At 39.5% G+C, this 21,060-nt stretch overlaps 1 protein-coding gene across 1 annotated transcript in view; it reads left to right on the forward strand.

Moving 5' to 3' along the window:
* Positions 1-21,060, forward strand: part of CNTNAP2 (contactin associated protein 2) — a 1,382,004-nt gene that overhangs the window by 662,540 nt on the left and 698,404 nt on the right. The window contains exon 12 of the mRNA XM_055334793.1: positions 18,963-19,082. Coding sequence (XP_055190768.1) covers positions 18,963-19,082 — 120 coding nt within the window. The remainder of the gene's footprint in view (positions 1-18,962; positions 19,083-21,060) is intronic.

Below are 21,060 nucleotides of genomic sequence, written 5' to 3' on the forward strand. Positions count from 1 at the left end.
CTCCATGCGGGGAGCCCAATGTGGAACTCGATCCCGGGACTCCAGGATCACGCCCTGGTCCGAAGGCAGGCCCTCAACTGCTGAGCCACCCGGGCATCCCTGCCCTGGATATTTTAACTCTTTTTTCCTACTTTCCTACTCATCAACTAAAGGCTTTAAAGTTAGTGGAGGGAATGCATTTTTCTTCTTTTCTGGTTGTCTTCTCTAAATATCTACCTTCCTTCCCAGTTGGTGAACGGATAATAGAGCTTGACACTTGAAGATGGCTCTGAATCTATTTTCTTCCATGCCTGGCTAATCTCCCCAGATTTCCTCCACTCTCCCACAACTCTCAGCCTGACCCTGGGTCTTAAAAGTGCTGAGTCCTATATGCCTTAGCAATAGTTTGCTTGGGGGGAGCCACTCCCTGTAAATATTCCCCTTCAGCCGTGTGTCCTAGTACCTAAACCAGAAGTGAGCAAGAGGACTTCTTTGCCTTCCAAACACAGCCTTTCAAGAAAGGCCCAAAGTGAACTGTCTGGGCCGCCAGGCACATCATAGTGTCAATTAGTTTATCAGATCTCTTATCTCTCTGGCAAATAAATACTCAAGAACTGAGTGAAGAGCTAATTAGAGATTTATTGGTGGTTAGTGGAGTTAATCTGGAAGAAGGAAAGAATTATTTTGGAGGAAAATATACCAACTGTGGAGGAGTGCCCTGGAGTGGGATTATGGGGCAATAGGGGGTAATTGAGAACTACTTTACAGGTTTCTTAGGGTTAGCCCACTTATAAGTAACTGATATTCAAAGCACTTAAGAACTCCTTATGTTTTAATGAGGATTAAATCTTAAGCTAATTTCAAAGAACCATATAATTAAATTAAAAATAGGCCACATCATGGGAAACAAGTGTTTGGCTTTTTCTGGGTATCCAAAAGGAAGAATTAGGATCTGTGGGTTATAAATTATTGGGGTCTAATTTCAGCTCAGTGTAAGAACTTTGGAACAGTCAAAACTCTAAAATTATTCCATTTTCCTCCAAGATAGCGACGCTGTGTGTGTGTGTGTATACATACATCAAAAAATGTAAGCTGGGGTGCCTGGGTTGGTTCACTCAGTTAACCATCTGCCTTCAGCCCAGGTCATGATTTTAGGGTCCTGGAGTCAAGCCCCGCATAGGGCTCCATGCTCAGCAAGGAGTCTGCTCCTTCCTCTCCTTCTCCCCCTCCACTCCTGATCATGCCTCTCTCTCTCTCTTGCTTTCTCTCTCAAATAAAAAAATAAAATCTAAAAAATAAATAAATAAATAAATAATAAATAAATAAAAATTTTTTTATGTAAGCTAAATTCTCATCCTAGTAGTATTCTGCATATTTTTTTTCATTTCCAGAGCTGACATAATCATAACCAGTAGTTATTCAGAAATCAGTAAGTACAAGACTCTCTTCACAAAACTCTCCATGGGGTGGTATTACTATTACCCCTTTCTGCAGATAAGGGGGCTGAGCCACTAGAGGTGAAATGTTGCATCCCAGCCTATGGAGTGTGCAAATTGAAGAGCCAGCCAAGAGTCAAAATGTTCTGCTGTCAGAGTCCAGGACTAACTGGCACTGCCCACTCAGCGGCACCTACCAGGATAACCTCAGAATATTACGGGATAGCCAAACGTATTGAGATTCTGGAATGCTGACCTGTGTTGTGTTTTAACCCCATAACCTGAATCTCTACACCTGTACAGACCAGGAAAGTAAATCCATGTCAGAACAGCCTTAAAAGCCAACTGCAGTCACTTTATGACTCCAACGTTGTGACAGTTCCACTTCCAGGTGTAGTCAAGTAGGGATCAAGATCATTACACCGAGTCCAAATGTGTTTTTCTTTGCATACAACCGATCATATTTTTAAGCCACAGAATTGCAGAGTTTTAGAGCTGGGAGTGGTCTCAGGGATTGTTCATCCCTCCCTTCTCATTACAGAAGTGTGGATAACTGATCTCTGCTGAGAGGATCTTATTTTGAAACCATGTCATGGCTTCATAGTGGGTCTTCCTGCCTCCACTGTTCACTTTCTTGTGTCCAGTCTTCCTATCATAACCAAAGGGAACTTTTCATGCAGTTCAGTCATTGCATCTGATTGTCTTTAAACTCCTTCAAATACTCATTACTCTCCCACTAAGTTCCAAGTCCTTAAGTTAAAGCACCAGATTTTTTTTGAAATCTGGTCCCTGATTGTCTCTAGTCTGGACTGCTCCTGCTTGCTGAACTTGAACTCTGGACTCCAGCCTCTTGCCAGTAGATTCACTGTCTGGCCTCTGAGCCTTTGCATATCCAACTCCTTTGCTTTCTCTAGACCTTTCCCTGGCCTCCTCTGCTATCTCCACTTTATCCTACAGAACACAACTTAATCATCCCTAAAGGAAGATGACTCTAAACTAGAGGTCACTTTTGTTTTGTTCCATTTTTCAAACACCCAATGTAAACAGGCCTGCCAGTGTTGCTTCCCAACCCATAATGTATTTCTGTGTCTGGACAAGAAGCGCAGTTAGAATTTGCAGCATGGCATCCCCGGTCATAACACAGTAAGGATTCATAGCTTATAAAAAAAAAAAAAAAAAAAAAAAAAAGGAAACCAACAAATCAATGAAACAAAGTTTCCTGGGATCATTTGATGAGAGTATGGTGTTGTTACAATATAATCCAATGACTGATGTACCTAATTATGAAAACTGAGTCAGCAAGAAATGGCAATTAGATTTAATGCAGTATGATTAAGGAGGCAGAAAACTGCAATAACTTTCAGAACGATTTTCACTGAAAATGTTTAAAATAAAATGAGTTTTCATGCTTAAAGGAATGAAAATAGTTCATCAGTTCGTTTCTGTTAAAGATCCAATTATGTTAAAGTTTGTATCAGAGACGGTGTGATAACAAGAGATGTGGGCTCTGGTCTAGTAACTGACACTGGAAAAGTGGGTGATTTTGGGTGAGCAAGACATCTGACACCTTTGGCTCTTCAAGCTAGTGTAATACAGTGGCTAAGAACAGAGGCCATGGGCTTAAATTCAATCCTGGTGCCAGTACTTTTAAGCTATGTAGGCTTTAATTATTTTAACCTCTCTAAGCCTCAGGGTTTTTTTTTGTTTGTTTGTTTGTGAAATGGAAAGAATAATACATACCTCATAGGAGTACTATGAAAACCCAATGGCGCATCGTATGCAAGCGACTCAGCAAAGGGTATGACGCATGGTAACAGCTCAAGTAGCTGTTGTTGTTATAATTATTATAATTATTTACAACGAGGGGAATAGATTAGATGCCTCCAAGGTCTTCTCAAGCTTTAAAATTCGTGGTTCTATGAACAGCTCATTCCCAAATGATGTCAGATAAATGAGGTTTCACTGTATATTGGGCAAGAAATCGATATGGCCAATTTTCAATTGTGCACAGGAAGGTAAGGTGAGAAGAGCATGAATTATTCAGAACTCCGGTTACACTCAATATATTTCTATTTGATCTTGGAATGCACAGAACTTTTTAAAAGAATATTTTCCATCCTTCTTATATTGTGTTTAATGATTAAGATGAGTTTGGCCTTTCTGTGTTTGCCAAGGGAAAAGAGGTGGAGCAACACTAGGTACTGTGTATATGGGATCTTACTTAATCACTAGTGATTTAGTGGGAATCACTCAGCAACTGAGTGGGTAATAGAAAACTCAAGCTGTAGCCCTGACGATGGGCATGCCTGGGATGGAGAGCCAGCTTCATGGCATCTCCTTATGAAGCTTCCTCAGAATTTCAGGTGCTCAGGTCCATATGTGGTTTGAAACCCTATGAGTGAAAAATGACTATTGAGTGTTTTTCCCATAGATATCTTAATTTTTGAAGTGGCCTTACCATAAAAGTGATGTCTAATGACAATTAGACACAGTGGCTACAGCCCAGCACTCTAAGAGTCTAATTATCTAAACTCATTTATCAGTAAGAATGCTTCCCCATCTACCATACATTTTACCATTTCAAGTAGATAGGTATCTTTTTCCTTTCTTTTTTCTTTTTTTAAAATTAACAATCTGTTCTGTAAGACATTTAAACTACTCAAAGGTAAAAAGCACCACAAAAAGCATGCTAGGATGCTAGGAGACCGTGCTGGACAGCGGGAATAACAAAACTTGGGCTGGGCACTTGTTGGCATCCTGGCTCCCCCTCACTGACAAGCTGTGGGACTTTGGTAAACTACTAAGTCTCTCTGGGCCTTTGTTTCTTCCGTTGTAAGCTGGGAACTCACTCGAAAGCTAATAGAGCTCAGGCTTCAGAGCCCTTGCTTGTGGAGGGTAGGTTCACATACATTCACACAAAGCATACAGAGTGTCCTAGTTGCAAGGAGTCCAGTGTCTTTTTACTCCAACTGCCCTCCTTTGGCGCAGACTCCAGCATTTTTGGCATCTGGCTGAGGGGACGTTGAGTTGGGGATATGGTAGCTTTGGGTTTCGTGACTGTATTTATATGGTCTGCAATAATTTCTGTATATTATTAAGTTATTGCTGGCATCCTGGGCTAGGAATGGCTTACAAGAGCACTCCCACAGCCCATTTTCAGAGCTACATTCTCATTTGTTTTTGAATATTCTTTTTTTTTATTTTTATTTTATTTTTTATGATAGTCACACAGAGAGAGAGAGAGAGAAAGAGGCAGAGACACAGGCAGAGGGAGAAGCAGGCTCCATGCACCGGGAGCCCGACGTGGGATTCGATCCCGGGTCTCCAGGATCGCGCCCTGGCCCAAAGGCAGGCGCCAAACCGCTGCGCCACCCAGGGATCCCTGTTTTTGAATATTCTTTTTTCTTAAAGAAAAACCATTAACATGTATTCACTTCAGGCCCTGGAAAAACTGGATCTGCCTCTGAGGATAATGATACTGACCTCATATTATTGTTTAAAGATCAATATTGAAGCTTTTCCCCACTTTTGCTCTTTCTCTTATTTTTCCTTCCCTTTCTTTTCTAAAACCATATAATAATAATAAGGCTTATCAAATCCAGGGTTTTTCCCCAAGACACTTTCCCTCCTCATATAAAATCATAGGTGAAATCTTGACACGTAAAATATACTAGTAATTGACAGGATTTGTAGGAAGTTTAAATCCTCACTGTTTGGGGGAATAATCCTCTCTTTTTTTATATAAGTCTCCAAAGAACCACTGTGAGCCTCAGGACTCCAGGGGGACCCGGTTTGAAAACACATGGTTTTACTCACTTATTTCTTTTTATAATAAAAAATAACTCCAGCGACACTATGCAAACTCTCTTCTTCCCATTCTGTGTTCAGCCCACTATATCTATCTTCTTCTTCAAGTTTATGACAATAAATAGAATAGTGATAATGATTAGGTAAAGGTTAGATATAAAGCTAACTTGTATCAAAGACTTGTACGTAAAAAATTAAACATTGAAAATCCTGGGAGAAAACTGGGGAGAGTCCATGAGCAAAGGAAGCTTTGGAGTGACAGCTTAACAAAGGTAGGCAATCTAGGACATGTAAAAAATCAAAACTTGTGCATGGTACATGTCCTATAGATAATGTCACTCTACAAATAATTAACTGGTGAGTAATGTATACAGTTATGAGAGGGACAAAAGGTTCAGATAAATAGAAACTGCCCAAAGATGATGACTGGGCAGCCCACAGGAGCACATGTGCATGGCCAAGAAGCTTACGGAAAAAGTTCCAACTCTCCATAGTGAAAAAAAAGTGCAAACTGAGTGGCATTGAGCGACCACTTCGCATTCATCCAAGTGGCAAAGAGTTAGTGATAATACCTATTGCTGATGGGAAAAAGTTAAAAGGACACCTTCATTCATTTCTGGTAAAAATGGCAATTGTTTCAGACTTTCAGGAAGCAATCTGGAAATATCTATTGAAATAAAAAATCAAGACCTATTTCCAGGGCCACAGTCTGACTTTTATGGGCTCTAGGAACTTTTTACCTGTACGTTTGTTTTTTTTTTCCTGCACTAAATACACACACATAGAAAATATGAAATATACCTTATAAATGCATTGGTGTAAAGATGTCTGTAATCCAGACTGGATTCATTATCCTATTCTTATTTATTTCCCCCTCTAATTTTAAAATAAATTAAAGATTGAAACATTTACCAGGTCCTTAAAGCTCTCCCAGGCCTTCTGTGCCTCATGACATCAGCCCGACTCTACTCAGAAGTTGTGTCTACTGCGACTCAGGTAAACTTCAGTGATATTCACCGCAAAATGGGTGTAGTAGCAAAACATGGAAAGAAAGTGAAGACCTTCAACAGGCAATCATCGAATAAACTGAGTTGTACATTGCATGATCCCATCTTAGTAAAATAATCAAAGCCAAGAAGACATGTCTTTGAGTGTGTGACTCAACTGTGTCAGTTATATTTCAGCCTATCAAACCTCCCTAAAACTCAGTGGTTTCAAAAAAGTTTTATCTGTCCATGATAACCGGTTAGCCTCATGGGATAGGCTCTGTGGGACATTCCTTTTGCTGGTCTCACCAGGGATAATTCAAGCAGGTGGAACCAAATGGCAGCTCACCTTGGGTGGTTGGTCTGTGACAGCCTTGCTCACAAGTCTAATGGTTAATGTTTCTCTCAATGGGGCCATGTGTCTCCAGTGAGTTGCTTCAGGTTTCTTCCCATGGGAGCAGAAGTGTTTTAAAGAGAAAGAGAAGATAAGCCCAAATGGCCAACAACTTTGCATATCATGTTTGCTAATGTCTCTTTAACCAAAGCAAGTGACATAATCAAATGCAGAATCAGTGGTGGGGGGACAATGCAAGAGCATCAATGGAGGGAGGTATGATTCATGGGGGGATACAGTCTATCCATTTCATTTTCAAGTTTCAATACTCATATTTTTCAGTAGTTTACTTTCTCATTAAATTTCAACAGCTTCATTTGGCATTTCAAATCAGTCATGCTGCCTCATTCATTAGATTAGATAAACAATAGTAAAACATTTTTAAGCTATAAATTAGTATAAAATACAGTTCTGTTTTTATTTGAGTTGCAAGGACAATTTTACTTAAAAATGACTGAAGTTTGCAAAGGCATTAGTACTTTCTAATCAGAGCCAGATTTGTTTTTCTGTTAAACTGAGTCTTGTTTAGCTAAAAACAATTGGAGAATTTCTCACTCCATTGTTTTCCTTTGACACACATACACAGATATAAGTTTTACAAATCTGTTCTTCCTTCAGGAGACTCTACTCAGTAAAACACACCCTCTTCTCCAAACTATCTTCCAAACAATAAGAACAAAATATGCTTTTTTTTTGAGAATGATGATAAGAATAGTATAAATAGTAAAAATAGTAAATATAAATGTGAAAAAGTTAAAAATTATGAGATTAATAAAAAAAAAAGTTCAGCATAGTTTAAGAGCAAAGATTATATAGCCAGAATTCCTGTGTTCTAGTTGTGACTCTGCTTTTCTTTAGGTAAAAAGCCTTGGAGTAGTGAACTAATCCTTCTGTGCAGATGGCAGGGACAGAGCACTGAAGACAAGCCTCAGAGAATAGCTCTTTATAAAGGCCAGAAAAAGAAAAATGACAGTGAAGGACATGGTCTAGAAGTGGTCAGAGAGTCAGACAGACAAGTGTGAAGACACAGAATGGTGGAGAAGAGTAAGCTTCAGTGAGGGTATGGTCAGCAGTGACTAAGTCTACTGGAGTCACAGAGAAAGAGGACTGAGTCAAAGTCAGCAGTCATCAGTGGCATTCTTGAAAATGAGGCAGAAGTGATAATTTTCTGACTTGAGGAGGTTCAGGGGTACGTGCGGAAAAAGAAGTCCCCTTAGGTCGGATTGATAAACACGACTAGAGGGCAACATGCTTATTTTCTCCCTTCCATTACCCAAGATAAAGGAGACAGGTGCTAATTAAAAGACAAAGAAGATGGAGCTAATTGGAAAAAAAAAGGGGGGGTGGAAATTGAGGAAATAATTCTCTTAAAGTATCTGAAGATTGGCATGAAATAACATGGTATTGGAAAGGAACAGTAAAGAAGGCTCCTTCTCTCCTTTTCCTGGAAAACTCCTACTCATCCTTTAAGACTCACCTCCAAGTGATTTCACAAATGAAGCCTCACCAGATTGTCCTAAGCCAAGTTGTCCAATCCCTTACCTAGAGTGTTTGGGTACTTTGTTTAAATCTTTTTAAAAAATTCATTCAGCCTGGAAGGGACTTCTGAGTGGCTCAGTGGTTGAGTATCTGCCTTCCAGCTCAGGACGTGATCCGGGATTGAGTCCCACATCAGGCTCTCTGCATGGAGCCTGCTTCTCCCTCTGCCCTCTGCCTGTATCTCTGTCTCTCTCTCTGTGTCTCTCTCTCTTTCTGTCTCTCATGAATAAATAAATAAAATCTTTAAAAAATTCATTCAGCCACGTATATGTATTTTATTTCTCCACACGTCTACCCCATACATCAGACAGAAAATTCCTCAGAGCCAGGATCTATGATTCACTCATTTTATTTATTTCTAGTACAAGGCATAGCACTAGATCTAGTACCACATTAGTAGATATCAAAAAATTAATCAATTAATTAGCAATTGGAAAGGGAAAAGGACCTGTGTAGGGCAGAGTTACACTGAAGGAGTGGAATACAGATGTTAACACATTTTGATCAATGTTCTTTGTCTCATTATTGGGATAGAGTGAAAATGAGAGTGATGAGGTTAGAGATGGGAATAGAAGATTGAGTAGATAGAGCAAGAGACAACATAGCCAGTCTGTATAGGATCTAAGCTAGTGATCAATAGGGTTATTAAGCTTCACTGTAGAGACCTATTAAAATGAGAAAGCATGAGTTTGTAGCATAGCCATTTGGTTTTATAGGTTTTTCCCCCCTCCTCTTAGTCTTCTGTAACCTAAAAGTAATATGAAGAAAATATTAGTAGAGCTTCTCCAAACTCAGTCATGAAAAGAAACAATTAATTTTATGTTTTGTGGAGTGAAGGTCATAGAATATCAAGTATGGATATGGACATCACCAAGTAATATGGCAGTCATGATGATATAGAGCCAAAGAGTTCTGGTTCTCTGACTATAATTACGAAGTTTAGGATTATTGTTTTCTTTTAAGTAGTGCATTGGAGCCAATATCAAGAATGGAAGGAGTTGGGAAGAATCAAACCAAAGGCAGAAGTGGGATGGATTTGGGTAAGAGAGACGGTAGAAATGAAAAAATAAATAAATAAATAAATGTAGATTTTACTCTTATCTCCAAAATTTGCTTGAAGGACTTGTCAGGTAAGAGAAATATAAGCTATTGATTTATTAACAAGAAATCAAACTTTTTCCTTTTTTTCCCCTTCTAAATTACCCTTTTCCTTTGACACTTAGATGAAAGAACTCATTAGAGGATGATAATGAGTAACATCTCATAGAGAAATTGCACTGATGGAAAGATTGTGACATAATATTAGCATGCAGAATATCTGTTTTTAAACCCACACTCTCTCTACTACCACCATTTGCTGTGTGCCGGTTATGAGACAATAGCTCCTCCAGGATATAATGTAGCTTACTCAGGGCATTCATTCAAGCTTAAAAAACAAACAAACAAACAACAAACAAACAAAAAAAAAGAGACAGAGAACATGTGAGGTTAATATTCAAGTGTTAATGAGGACCTAGGTATTGTGAAGCTTACTTCCTGCTAATTAAAAATAATTGCATGGTCTTAGAATTAGGGAGATTTCACAGGGGAAGGTTTCAAGGCCCCTGCTGCCTCTCTGGATTTCCGGCTTGGTTGTGCACAAGTAGTTACCTTAACAAGAATAATGAGAATCTGGGAAAACTAGGTTCTCCAACCAAATTCACTAGAGCCTGACTGAAGTTGGAAAATCAATTTCATGGTTTCAAATGAGAAATACCTCATTCCAGTAGATAAACTTATTTTTGAAAGACACATTAAGATCAGAAGGTGACTTAGTGATTAAAAGGCATCAGCATAAAGAGGGTACCTGAGACCATTCTATTCTGAGTATCACCAATTCACATATGCCCCAGGCCCCTTTCAAGGGCTAAGAACAACTATTTATCATTTTCTGGTACAACCACGTTTTCCATTAAAAGACTTCTTTATTAATTCAAGAGTAGAGTCTCCAGTAAACCAATTCTCCCTTGTTAGCATCTTGTTCCTGGTCTGTAGTAAGTGCGCAGTCCCTCTCCTATAAGAGAGCAGGAAAGTGAAGAATATTCATAAACTATCAATACCCAAAATGTCATGTTACAGCATTTACTAGCAAATGAGCTATAAAATTATTTTATGCTTCTTTCCAATTTTATATCAAATCATTAGAAGTGAACTTTTCCCTTTCCTGGCAATCAGGAAAAGACTACTTATGATGTTCCAAAGATAACCTTTATGTACGTGTTCATTTTTGACTTGTGGTTAATTTTCGGACACGTTTCATCCTTGGCTACGTCTAGAGGTCCATATGTTTTAGAAGGTAATAAGAGGAAGGGTATATGACATGTGCCCACACGTCTATCTTAAATTATGAGGTGTAGATAGGGTCAAGGAGAGCCTTCCTCAGCGCATCAGAATTAGCAGAGCTCTGGAGAACCATTGCTTTGTACTATTCAGAGCACCCAGTATAAGACTTTATGCACGTGAGCCAAAAATAATTATTTTATCTGGGAGATATTTCTCTCTTAAAATTAAAGTACTAGACCATGGTGGAGAGGCGTCCACACCATCTATAATTTGGAAAAGCTCCAACTTGACCCAGTCACTTGGCACCTATGTGTCTGTATTAGTTTCCCAGGACTGCTGTAACAAAGAACCACAACCAAGGTGACTTAAAAGAAATCTATTGCCTTATAGTTTCGGAGGACAGAAATCCAAAATCAAGGTATCTGCAGGGTTGATTCCTTCTGAGGACTGCAAGCAAGAATCTGTGCCATACTTCTCTGCCAGCTTCTTCCTGCTGGCCTCAGATGTTCTTTAGCTTGTGGTTGGCATCCTTCCTGTGTCTTTATATTGTCTTCCCTTGTAGGTATCTGTTTCTGTGTCTAGCCCCTTTATTTAAGTCAAGTTGGATTAAGCCTATTGAGGTGACCTAACCATCTTATTTCCAAATAAGGTCACTATCACAGGGGACTAGAGCTTCAACATCTTTTCAGGGGATATATTTCAACCTACAGCAAAGTCCTTTTTAAATTGTCAATGCTTTTTTTTAAAAAAAAGATTTTATTTATTTATTAGTGGGAGAGAGAGAGAATGAGAGGGGGGGTGGGGGGCAGAGATAGAAGCAGGCTCCATGCAGGGAGCCCGACATGGGACTTGATCCCGGGACTCCAGGACCACGCCCCGGGCTGAAGGCAGGTGCCAAACCGCTGAGCCACCCAGGGATCCCCTAAATTGTCATGCTTAAAAAAATTTAAAAATAAGTAAATAAGGGATCCCTGGGTGGCGCAGCGGTTTAGCGCCTGCCTTTGGCCCAGGGCGCGATCCTGGAGACCCGGGATCGAATCCCACGTCGGGCTCCTGGTGCATGGAGCCTGCTTCTCCCTCTGCCTGTGTCTCTGCCTCTCTCTCTCTCTGTGACTATCATAAATAAATAAAAAAAAATAAAAAAATAAGTAAATAAATAGTCAATGTTTATGTGAAAATAGAAGCCATGGTAGGCTTCTGTGCTTTCTTCTCCATTCCCAAGTACTTTAATATTTTAATCATATGTGCGTATATGTCTTAATTACTACTTAGCATGATATTCAGGATCTTTATTGTCATAAATGGAGGATAATATTATATATTTAAGAGATGTGAGAACAGTTTTTAAAGGGAAATCTTAATATATCCAAAAACATAAAATGTACTTATGCATCAAAACCTACATATTCAAAGCTATAAGACAAATAGGGAAGAACACATATTTTAGTCTTCATTTATAGTATAGTATAACATTCATTTTCCATGTTTTTTTTTTTAAGATTTTATTTCTTTATCCATGAGAGACAGACACAGAGAGGGGGGGACAGAGACAGAGACAGAGGGAGAAGTAGGCTCCATACAGGGAGCCCCATGTAGGACTCGACTCCAGGACCATGGGATCATGACCCGAGCCGAAGACAGATGGCTCAAACGCTGAGCCACCCAGGAATTCCCATTTTCTATGTCAACAACAACAACAACAACAACAACAAAACAATAACAATAAATGGGCTACACTATAACTGTATACACTACAAAGATTTTTTAAAATCTCTCCAATGTACATTTGAAAATATATTTTCCAAATATTAATCAAAAATACAAATAAAACAGTAATGAAAAGTGATTTGTTTTTTTGCCAAATAAGAAACTATTTTTTTCTTTCTGTTTTATTTTAAATTAGAGTCTAGCCAGTGCTGGTGAAGATGCATTCAGAGGCAAAGTTTTTGTTGCTTTTAAGATTCTCAGGAATCTAAAATTGACTGTCGGAATTTAGAGCTCACTTCATGGTGGCATGGAGGTGGTAGTGAGTACCTGACAACAGCTAATAGAATGTGGCCATTATGTATTCTGGATTACGAGCAGTTACATTAACTTCTCACACCATTGAAAGATGTCTACACAGAAGTAAGAAAGGCTCAGCATTCAGGAAGAGACTGAAATACAAGCTTACCGAAATTTGCACCTGGGGGCAAGAAAACAAGATGTTATCTTTTTCTTTTCTATTATTTGCTCCTTTTTCAAAAATCATCAAAATGTGTAGTTCTGTTAGTAATTAGAAATACCCATGTTAAAAAAAAATGAATCTGGGATGCCTGGGGGATTCAGTGGTTGAGCGTCTGCCTTTGGTTGAGGGCGTGATCCCAGGGTCCTTGGACCACGTCTCGCTTTGGGCTCCCTGCAGGAAGTCTGCCTCTCCCTCTGCCTACATCTCTGTCTCTGTGTATCTCATGAATAAATAAATTAAAATCTTAAAAATAAATAAATAAACATTTTAAAAAATGAATCCGTCTCACACATCCTAACAAAGACTCCCTCATGAATTTAGCAATCTCTATCAACTTTTATTCTATTTTTGCTTTTATGTTCAAATGCCTACAATGTGTGGTCAGCATCCAAGTCCATCAAATAGTTCCTTTCCCTATAATTTGGTTCTATAAATACCACCACCCTGAAATATCTAAAAAGTCACTCAAATCTGCTCGCTAAACATATTGCCATTTTTATTTGGTTTTTGGCCCTCTTTCTGTTCCCATTTTTTGCAGTAATTCAGACTCTTTGAATGTTCTTCTTGGGGGTGTAAGTCCTCCTTTATATTCTAGTCACATTCTGAGCATTCCTTAACTGTGCTTCATCTCCCAGCACATTAGGCCAATTGCACATCTTTGCTCTTCAACCTTTTGCTTTTCCTTCTGTCTGCAAGTCAGTGATACTTCAGACGCCTCATGCTGCATCTGCACCTGAACAGGGGGAGCATTTCTTCTCCTCTTTGGTAGGGGGTGGGAGGGCAGAGAATGCACGTGTTGTTTGGTGTTCTACTGATGGTTGTAACCTCAGGGCCATATGGACCTCTAAAGGCCAGTACAAACCTTTGACTTTGTGCTTCCATCTTTAGTATTCTGCTTAATACTTCTTATTAACCAACAACACTAGGAACATATTTAATGCTTAATAAAAATTTATTCATTAAGTAGAGCAGCCATATTTCTATATAGTTGTGATAAGCAGAATATTGCCCCCACCCCAAGTAGTCCTTGTCCTGATTGCAGAACCTGTGAATATGTTACCATATATGGCAGAGAGACTTTATGGTTAAGTGAAGTCACATGAGATTCCCTTACATTATCTGGGTGGGCCTACTGTGATCATAGGGCTCCTTAAAACAGAAAGATGTGGCAGCCAAAGCAGGGAATCGGAGCATTGGAGTGTAGGAAGACCTTGCGTTGAAGATGCAGAAATGAGACAAGAACAGTGAGCAGGGTGGAGTCTAGAGGCTGATCCAGGTAAGAAAATGGGTTTTCCCCCCAGAGGTTTCAGACACCTTGAATTTAGCCCAGTGAAACCCACCTCAAACCTCCAGAACTCTAAGATAATCGGTCCATGTTGTCTGAGTGCATTAATGTTTGGCTATTTGTCACAGCAGCCATATGAAACCAACACAGGAGTATGTTGGCATTTTCCATTGTACCTAGTATGATGTCACGCAGACTATACCATTGTTTCAGGAAATTGAAGAACATGCTTAGGATTCACCACCTTCTGGAATTGTACATGCTATGGAATTCAGTCTGATGGGTTCAGTAGTAATATTGCTGCACACATCTGAGATTTATTTACAAAAACATATAGTAATATGAGACCTTTTATTACTTTTCCAATAAATCCATGGAGTTGATGAGTCTGTTTATTTCCCCATCAGCCCACTTGCCTCTCTGTTCTTCAGCAGTGATGATGGCTCATGTGCTTCACTTTCTTCGCTGGTTGCTGCCTTAGCCCCTGTGCTCTGTCCTCTCCTCAGGCTTCCTGTGCACAAAATGTGCAATCCAACTATGCCACCACTGGGTCCAGAACTAACTGGCTGAGACATGCAGGGTAGATGCTTCGGTTAGCTCTTTTTCTGTATTAAAATATCAATATGCTCAATGCTTTTTAGTTTACAAAGTGTGTGTGATATCACTTAATCATCACAACAACTTAGTTGAAGGAGAGAGCATTTCCTTCATTCTGCAACTGAGAAAACTCAAAGTTGGGGGGGGGTTCCACATTGTAAATGACAGAAAGGAAATTTGAATGAAAATCTCTTAATTCCTTACTCAGTTATAAAACTAATGCAATTTCATTATATTCAGGTGTCCTTGCCATTTTACCTCTGTGCCATTATTCTAGATATGTATTTCTTAAGTATATTTTTAATCATGACATAACTTCTGCACATTATAAAGTAATATGGAAAACACAGAAAAGTACGAGGTTTTAAATTATCCATAATCTTACTGCTCAAAGATAACCACTGCTATTGGGCAGGTGCATTCATCCAAGTATATTTTTTTTCAAGTGTATTTTTATTTGGGCTTTTGTATCCCAATCCCTTCTCATTATTTTGAGTGAAGTGAGGTACCACTCCACCCTTATTCAGGACTTTATTGTATTGCCTTTCAGTGTCCTACCTTTTTTCCACTTATATCTAAATATAAATAAAGAATTGGCCTTCCAGAGTTAACTTTTTTTTTTCCCCAGGATTAGAGCTGTGCCTCTCACAATGCATTCAGGACCCACAGCATCAGCATCACTTGGGAGCTTATTAGAACTGCAAATTCTCTGCTGAATCAGAATTTTAGGGTGAGGCCCAGGAATCTTAACAAGCTCTCCAGATGATTTTCATACATGATAGCATTTGGGCTGAAATACTTGGTTTCCGATTTGTGATGATGAGGCAAAAGCAGCTAGTAGGCCTATCGTAAATTAAAGTCAAGCACAATAACTGTCATACTTTGAAGAAAAAGAGAAGAGCTTCTTGCATCCAGATTTCCCTTGTCTATAAGCCTTCAACATTTGCTCTTAGTCAATTACTTGAGTTAAGGTCTGTAGTCCTCTTTAGAGGGTTTATATGCTTACTTAGACATGCAGGAGTGAACCACGCTTCTTACCATCAGATAGTGCTTTCATCAGTTCTGATAGCTTTTCTTAAACATCTGCCATGTTCAGGGTGCCTGGGTGGCACAGTCGTCTAAGTGTCCCACTCTTGGTTTCAGCTCAGGTAGTGATCACGGGATCCCAAGATAGGGTCCTGAGATTGGGCCTCATGTCCAGCTCCTTGCCCAGTGCAGAGTCTGCTTAAAGATTCTTTCTCCCTCTCCCTCTAATCTCAAATAAATAAAAAAATAATCTTAAAAAAGAATCTACCCTGTTAGATTGTATATAGCAGAAAAGAAAAAAATATATATATATTCTAGACCCTCTCCTCAAGATAACTCACAGTCTTGTTAGGAAATAAAATTTTCATATATGAAATTCAATCAACAACAGTCAAGTCCTAAATTAACTATAATCAAATATTACAGTACATGAGATGAGCAGCGAATGCCCTGGGCTGTACAGAAAGATAAGTGTATTGACTAGAGAAGGTTTCCTTAAGAAAGGTGGACTTTGAGTAGGACCTAATTAATAATTATGATATCAATCATAAAAATTCCATGTATTAAATATCTACAATGGCCCAGATACAATGGTTAAGCAGTCGGTGTTGTTGTGTCCTCCAATTCTCATTACTTCATTGCAATATACCTGATACCTATTCTCCAGATAAGACTAAAGGAAATTAGGGAATTTTGCCAATGTTACATAAGTAGTACTTTGTGGAGTAGGAATTTCAGCCCAAGTCTGTTTAATTGCAGAGCCCTGTTTCTTAGCACTTCTGCCTCAATAATTAACTATGGTAGAAAAAGTGAATAGATTCAGAGGTTTGTAGCGTATTGCAGATGAAAATAAGTCCAGAAGAGGTGCCTGACCAGTGTGAAAGGTTGACACTGGCAAAACCAGGAGATACCTGTTAGGATTATGGAAGGTCTTGTATGCATGGGTGGTGACCTGGGATATAATACCATGGATGCTGAAAAAAATCATTACATATTTTTTAACCCAATGAAAGTAATGTTTTAGGACTAGACTAATGGCATAATTTGGTGAAAAGTGAAGAGATATTTGGGTAAGACAACCAATTAATAGTGTGATTGTTATAAACCAGATACCAGATGATAAGGAGAACGGGGGGTTTTGCAGAGGGAAAAGAGAGTGACTAATGATTAAATACTAAAAAAAGAAATATTGAAGAGACTAAAAGGAAAACTTTAGAATTTTAACCTGACATTGGTTCATTTTGAGCTACTCACAAAAATCATAATTATCTGGAGAGAGGTTGCAAAAAATTAGTAAGGCGGTTATAAGTTGTGAGTTTAGGTCATTCTCAACTCTCTTCCCAACTACCTACACCTACCTGGTTTCCATCTTCAGCTTATTTTAAAAACATGTGAATCTGTCCCAACTACTTAACCTTCCTCATTCAGTATGAGTACAGAGCTAGTCATCCTTCTCCGGGCCTACGGCCATGACAGCCTATGTGCGCTCATGAACTTCTGAGGTCCCCTAAAATCTATAGTTTTTCTACAGGAGTTTTCTTTCTAAAACCTATATCTAATTATAGCATCTTCCTGCTTAGATTTTAAAAATCTCCCTCACTGAGTTTTATTGCAATATTTTACTTGGCATGCCATTCAAAATTAGAGCAACCATAGTTTATTATCCAAATGAGAGACTTGGGAGATTGAAACCCGGCAGGTTAATCATCACACTGGGACAAAGGACACATGAGCTCTGCATAGCTTTCCATCTGCATCCCCTTCCAGTGGCACCTTATGCATGAGTAATACCAAAATAATTAGTGAACAAGCCCTACTCGTCCTTCATCTGTGGTGCTCACATCTGTATTTGCGTTGCCCCTGCCCAGCACATCATAGGCACTCAATATTTGCAGAAGAAGGAGAATGCATTCAATAACTTAATACAAAACTTTTTAGAAACTGTTAAGTACCAGTAATGTATAATAATGACCATACAATTCCAAATAGTACTGCCAAATCATCTTGATATAACAAACACCCCACTCGCCAAAAATTCAACGAGAACATGAAACTAAGTGGAAATTATTATACGGCTCTTTCCTAAATCGGAACCAGCCACCAATGACAACTATCCCACTGTGAGCTATCCTAGTGCCCATGGCCAACCTTCACCATCTATAGACGTGTGTACCGTCGATAGCGTCATACTAACAACTAAAATACCTATAACACACAATAATCCTCCAATACTAGTCTTATAAAACCCTGAACCTACTACAAAACTCCCTATAGTCCACCCCTTCTCACATCGTGGAGCATACCAAAATACATAATCTCCCATAACCTAGTACTTCTCCAATTACCCTCCCTTCCCCGAATATCCCTGACTACACCAAACCTCCCATCATACTAAATCCTCCCAGTCATAACTGAAAAAGAAAACCCCCCCCCCCCGGCCAGACAAAACAAAAAAAACCCCCCCCCCCCAACACCCCTGAAAAACCGATAATTATCATATATACCCCCCCCCGACCTTCCCCCAATTTTTTGCACGCTCACATTTTTCTGCCCCCCCCCCCCCCCCCCCCCCCCCCCCCCCCCCCCCCCCCCCCCCCCCCCCCCCCCCCCCCAATGATGTAATTAAAGTAACTGTAACAAAATGAAGCAGGAACATTCTTTCCTTTCTCCCGAAATAAAGGAAAATTAGAAATCTCATGCTGTTTGAGGGTAATGTACACAATCTATATCAAAAGTGTGTGGGGATCCCTGGGTGGTGCAGCGGTTTGGCGCCTGCCTTTGGCCCAGGGCATGATCCTGGAGACCCAGGATCGAATCCCACGTCGGGCTCCCGGTGCATGGAGCCTGCTTCTCCCTCTGCCTGTGTCTCTGCCTCTCTCTCTCTCTGTGACTATCATAAAAAAAAAAAAAAAAATTAAAAAAAGAAGTGTGTGTGTGTGTGTGTGTGTGTGTGTGTGTGGTAGAGAGATTTCTCTCTTAGTTGATAGCCCAACAAAACAGCCAATATTTATGGCCTTTCAAAAGTCCCTTACAACAAGGAGATGATATCTAGAAATAACTACAGATTAAATATTTTTTTTCAATGATTGTGAGCCCTAATGGAACAAACATTTTATTTATTTAACAATTTATTGATTGTTTTAGACCTTTCCCCAACTATAAAGTCATAGTAGGAACTTGCTATGGGGTCAGAAATGCTTATAGAGTAAGAACCAAATCATGAATTTAAATGTAGAGGAAAAAGAACTCTCACTCTAACAGGAGGATACTGCTCAGCAGCGCTGGCCAGTATTTGATCGGTTGGGGGACCCATCTGGGGAACTATTTGCTCTGCACTGTGCTCATGTAGGCTGTTCTGTTCCAGCGATCTATGAGCCTTCCTGTGAAGCATACAAACACCTGGGCCAGACGTCAAATTACTACTGGATAGATCCTGATGGCAGTGGACCTCTGGGGCCTCTGAAAGTCTACTGCAACATGACAGGTAACTGTGCCATATTTATGTTTCATGGACATTTCTTTCCTATATGTTGAGCATGAACAGTACAACTCAAGACTGTTTCTCCTGCGCCATGTTCTTATCACAACATGGAATGAGCTAAATACTGTTGTTCAGTAAAAGGGTGAAATGTATTTCTAAAGCAATAAAATCGTCTACCCTGTTCTTTTTTAAAGTCTGCCTTCTGACTTGAAGAATATATAATTAACATTTTAAAATATTACCATTTAGGGGGAAAACTCAGGAAGTGAAATTGAAAGTGGGAGTCCATGGAAAGAACTGGCCCACAGAGCAGCCTCCACAAGTACCCTAGACTGAGGAACTTTGGTATCACTGTTCAAATGTCCACTCTGCCCATGTTAGGGGAAGCTTAGGGACCACTCCACATCTTCCCCAGGCCCTGAAGTTACAGAAAGAGCCTTTCTGGGTACCAAAATCTCACTCTGGCAATACATGCAGCTTTCATGAAATTTATCCGGAATTCTCTACATCGAAGAGAACCTAGTTTTTCTTCACTTCCACTTAAATTTTGGGGTTATGAAATGAAATTGTGGGTTCTTATAATACCTTATGATGTGTGAGATGTGCAGATCCCTAAGAGCAGATTTCCCATCAGATGCTTAGTAATGCGTTTCCCTCCAAAGTAGAAGAGTGTGAGGCAGGCACTATGCACTGGCCCCAAGAGAGGATCAGTATTTGATGGAAACTCCTGAAGTATTTGACTATAACAGTAATGATTATCTGACACTACTTATGGTGATTACTACATGATCTGTCTGCTGTGTGTCAAGCATTGTGATAAATTCTTCACTCAGACTACCTGGGCTTGCATCTTGGCTCAGTCAGCCACCAGATATATAATCTTGGACACCTTATTAACTTTATTAAACTCAACAAGCTTCAGTATGTTTGTTTATTAAATGGATTAATAATATTTATCAAAAATAATAATAATATCTATCTCAGAGCATTATTATATAAATAAAATAATATACACGTGGTTCTTCACACATTGTCTGACACATGGTAAACATTCAGTAAAGGTTACCCAGGAGTAAGGTATTATTATTTTTTTAAATGATTAGAGAATTAAATATCTCGCTTATATTATTCAGATAAGATTCAAACACAAATCTGTTTGGGGCTAATGGTTTTTAAATCTGGCAATGCGTTAGAATCATTTATGGGTTTTTTTTCTTTATATTTTTGTTTTCCATTCATGTTTATTGTCTCTACTCTGAAGAATTGGATTCAGTAGTTTGTTTATTCACAACTTTCCAGGGAACTTCCTGGGTGTAAGGGCAGGGAGAGACCCAAGAAAGAGACAGGCCAGGTTGGTGGATGGCAGTTTTAATAAGCAAAGGGAACTTATATATAAGGATTGTCTTGAGGGCAGCATAATCCTAACAGTATGTAAACAGGCCTCACCTGGGGTCAGTCATGCTACCACATGGTGTCCTCAACGCCACATCACCATTCCAAGTCTATGTCCTGGGAGCAGCCTCCAGGAGAGAAAAAGGCAAGTGGAACCCCATTCCAAGGACAGGAGAAGGGATGAGAAGCCTCGGAGTGCCTGGGTTCAGCTCACAGGTCATTCAACAGTCGTGTCTTTTCAGTGATGTTCCCCAGCATAGGTGCGAAGTGGGGATAGGATTGTGCCACTGGAAGGGAGAACCCTCACCAGTGTTGTAGCTTAGCAGACCCCATGGAGAACTTCCAGCAATATCAGGAAACCATTCATGGCCCAGAACAGAAAGGAGAATGTTGAGGACAGGAATATACAGTATGGAAGGCCTGTAGAGAAAATGATAAAATGGAGCTATTCTCCCAAAAATATCCTCCCATGCCAAGAACTCTAAGGGTGTGTCAGAAAACAAAAACAAAACAAAACAAAAAAAACCTCACTTACCAGAAAGCTTGATCTAAGAATTTATTGATTGTTGGACTTGCAGTGCCCTCAGGT

The sequence above is a fragment of the Nyctereutes procyonoides genome, unplaced genomic scaffold (genome assembly GCF_905146905.1).
Source record: "Nyctereutes procyonoides isolate TBG_1078 unplaced genomic scaffold, NYPRO_anot_genome, whole genome shotgun sequence".
In the NCBI taxonomy this organism is placed as follows: domain Eukaryota; kingdom Metazoa; phylum Chordata; class Mammalia; order Carnivora; family Canidae; genus Nyctereutes; species Nyctereutes procyonoides.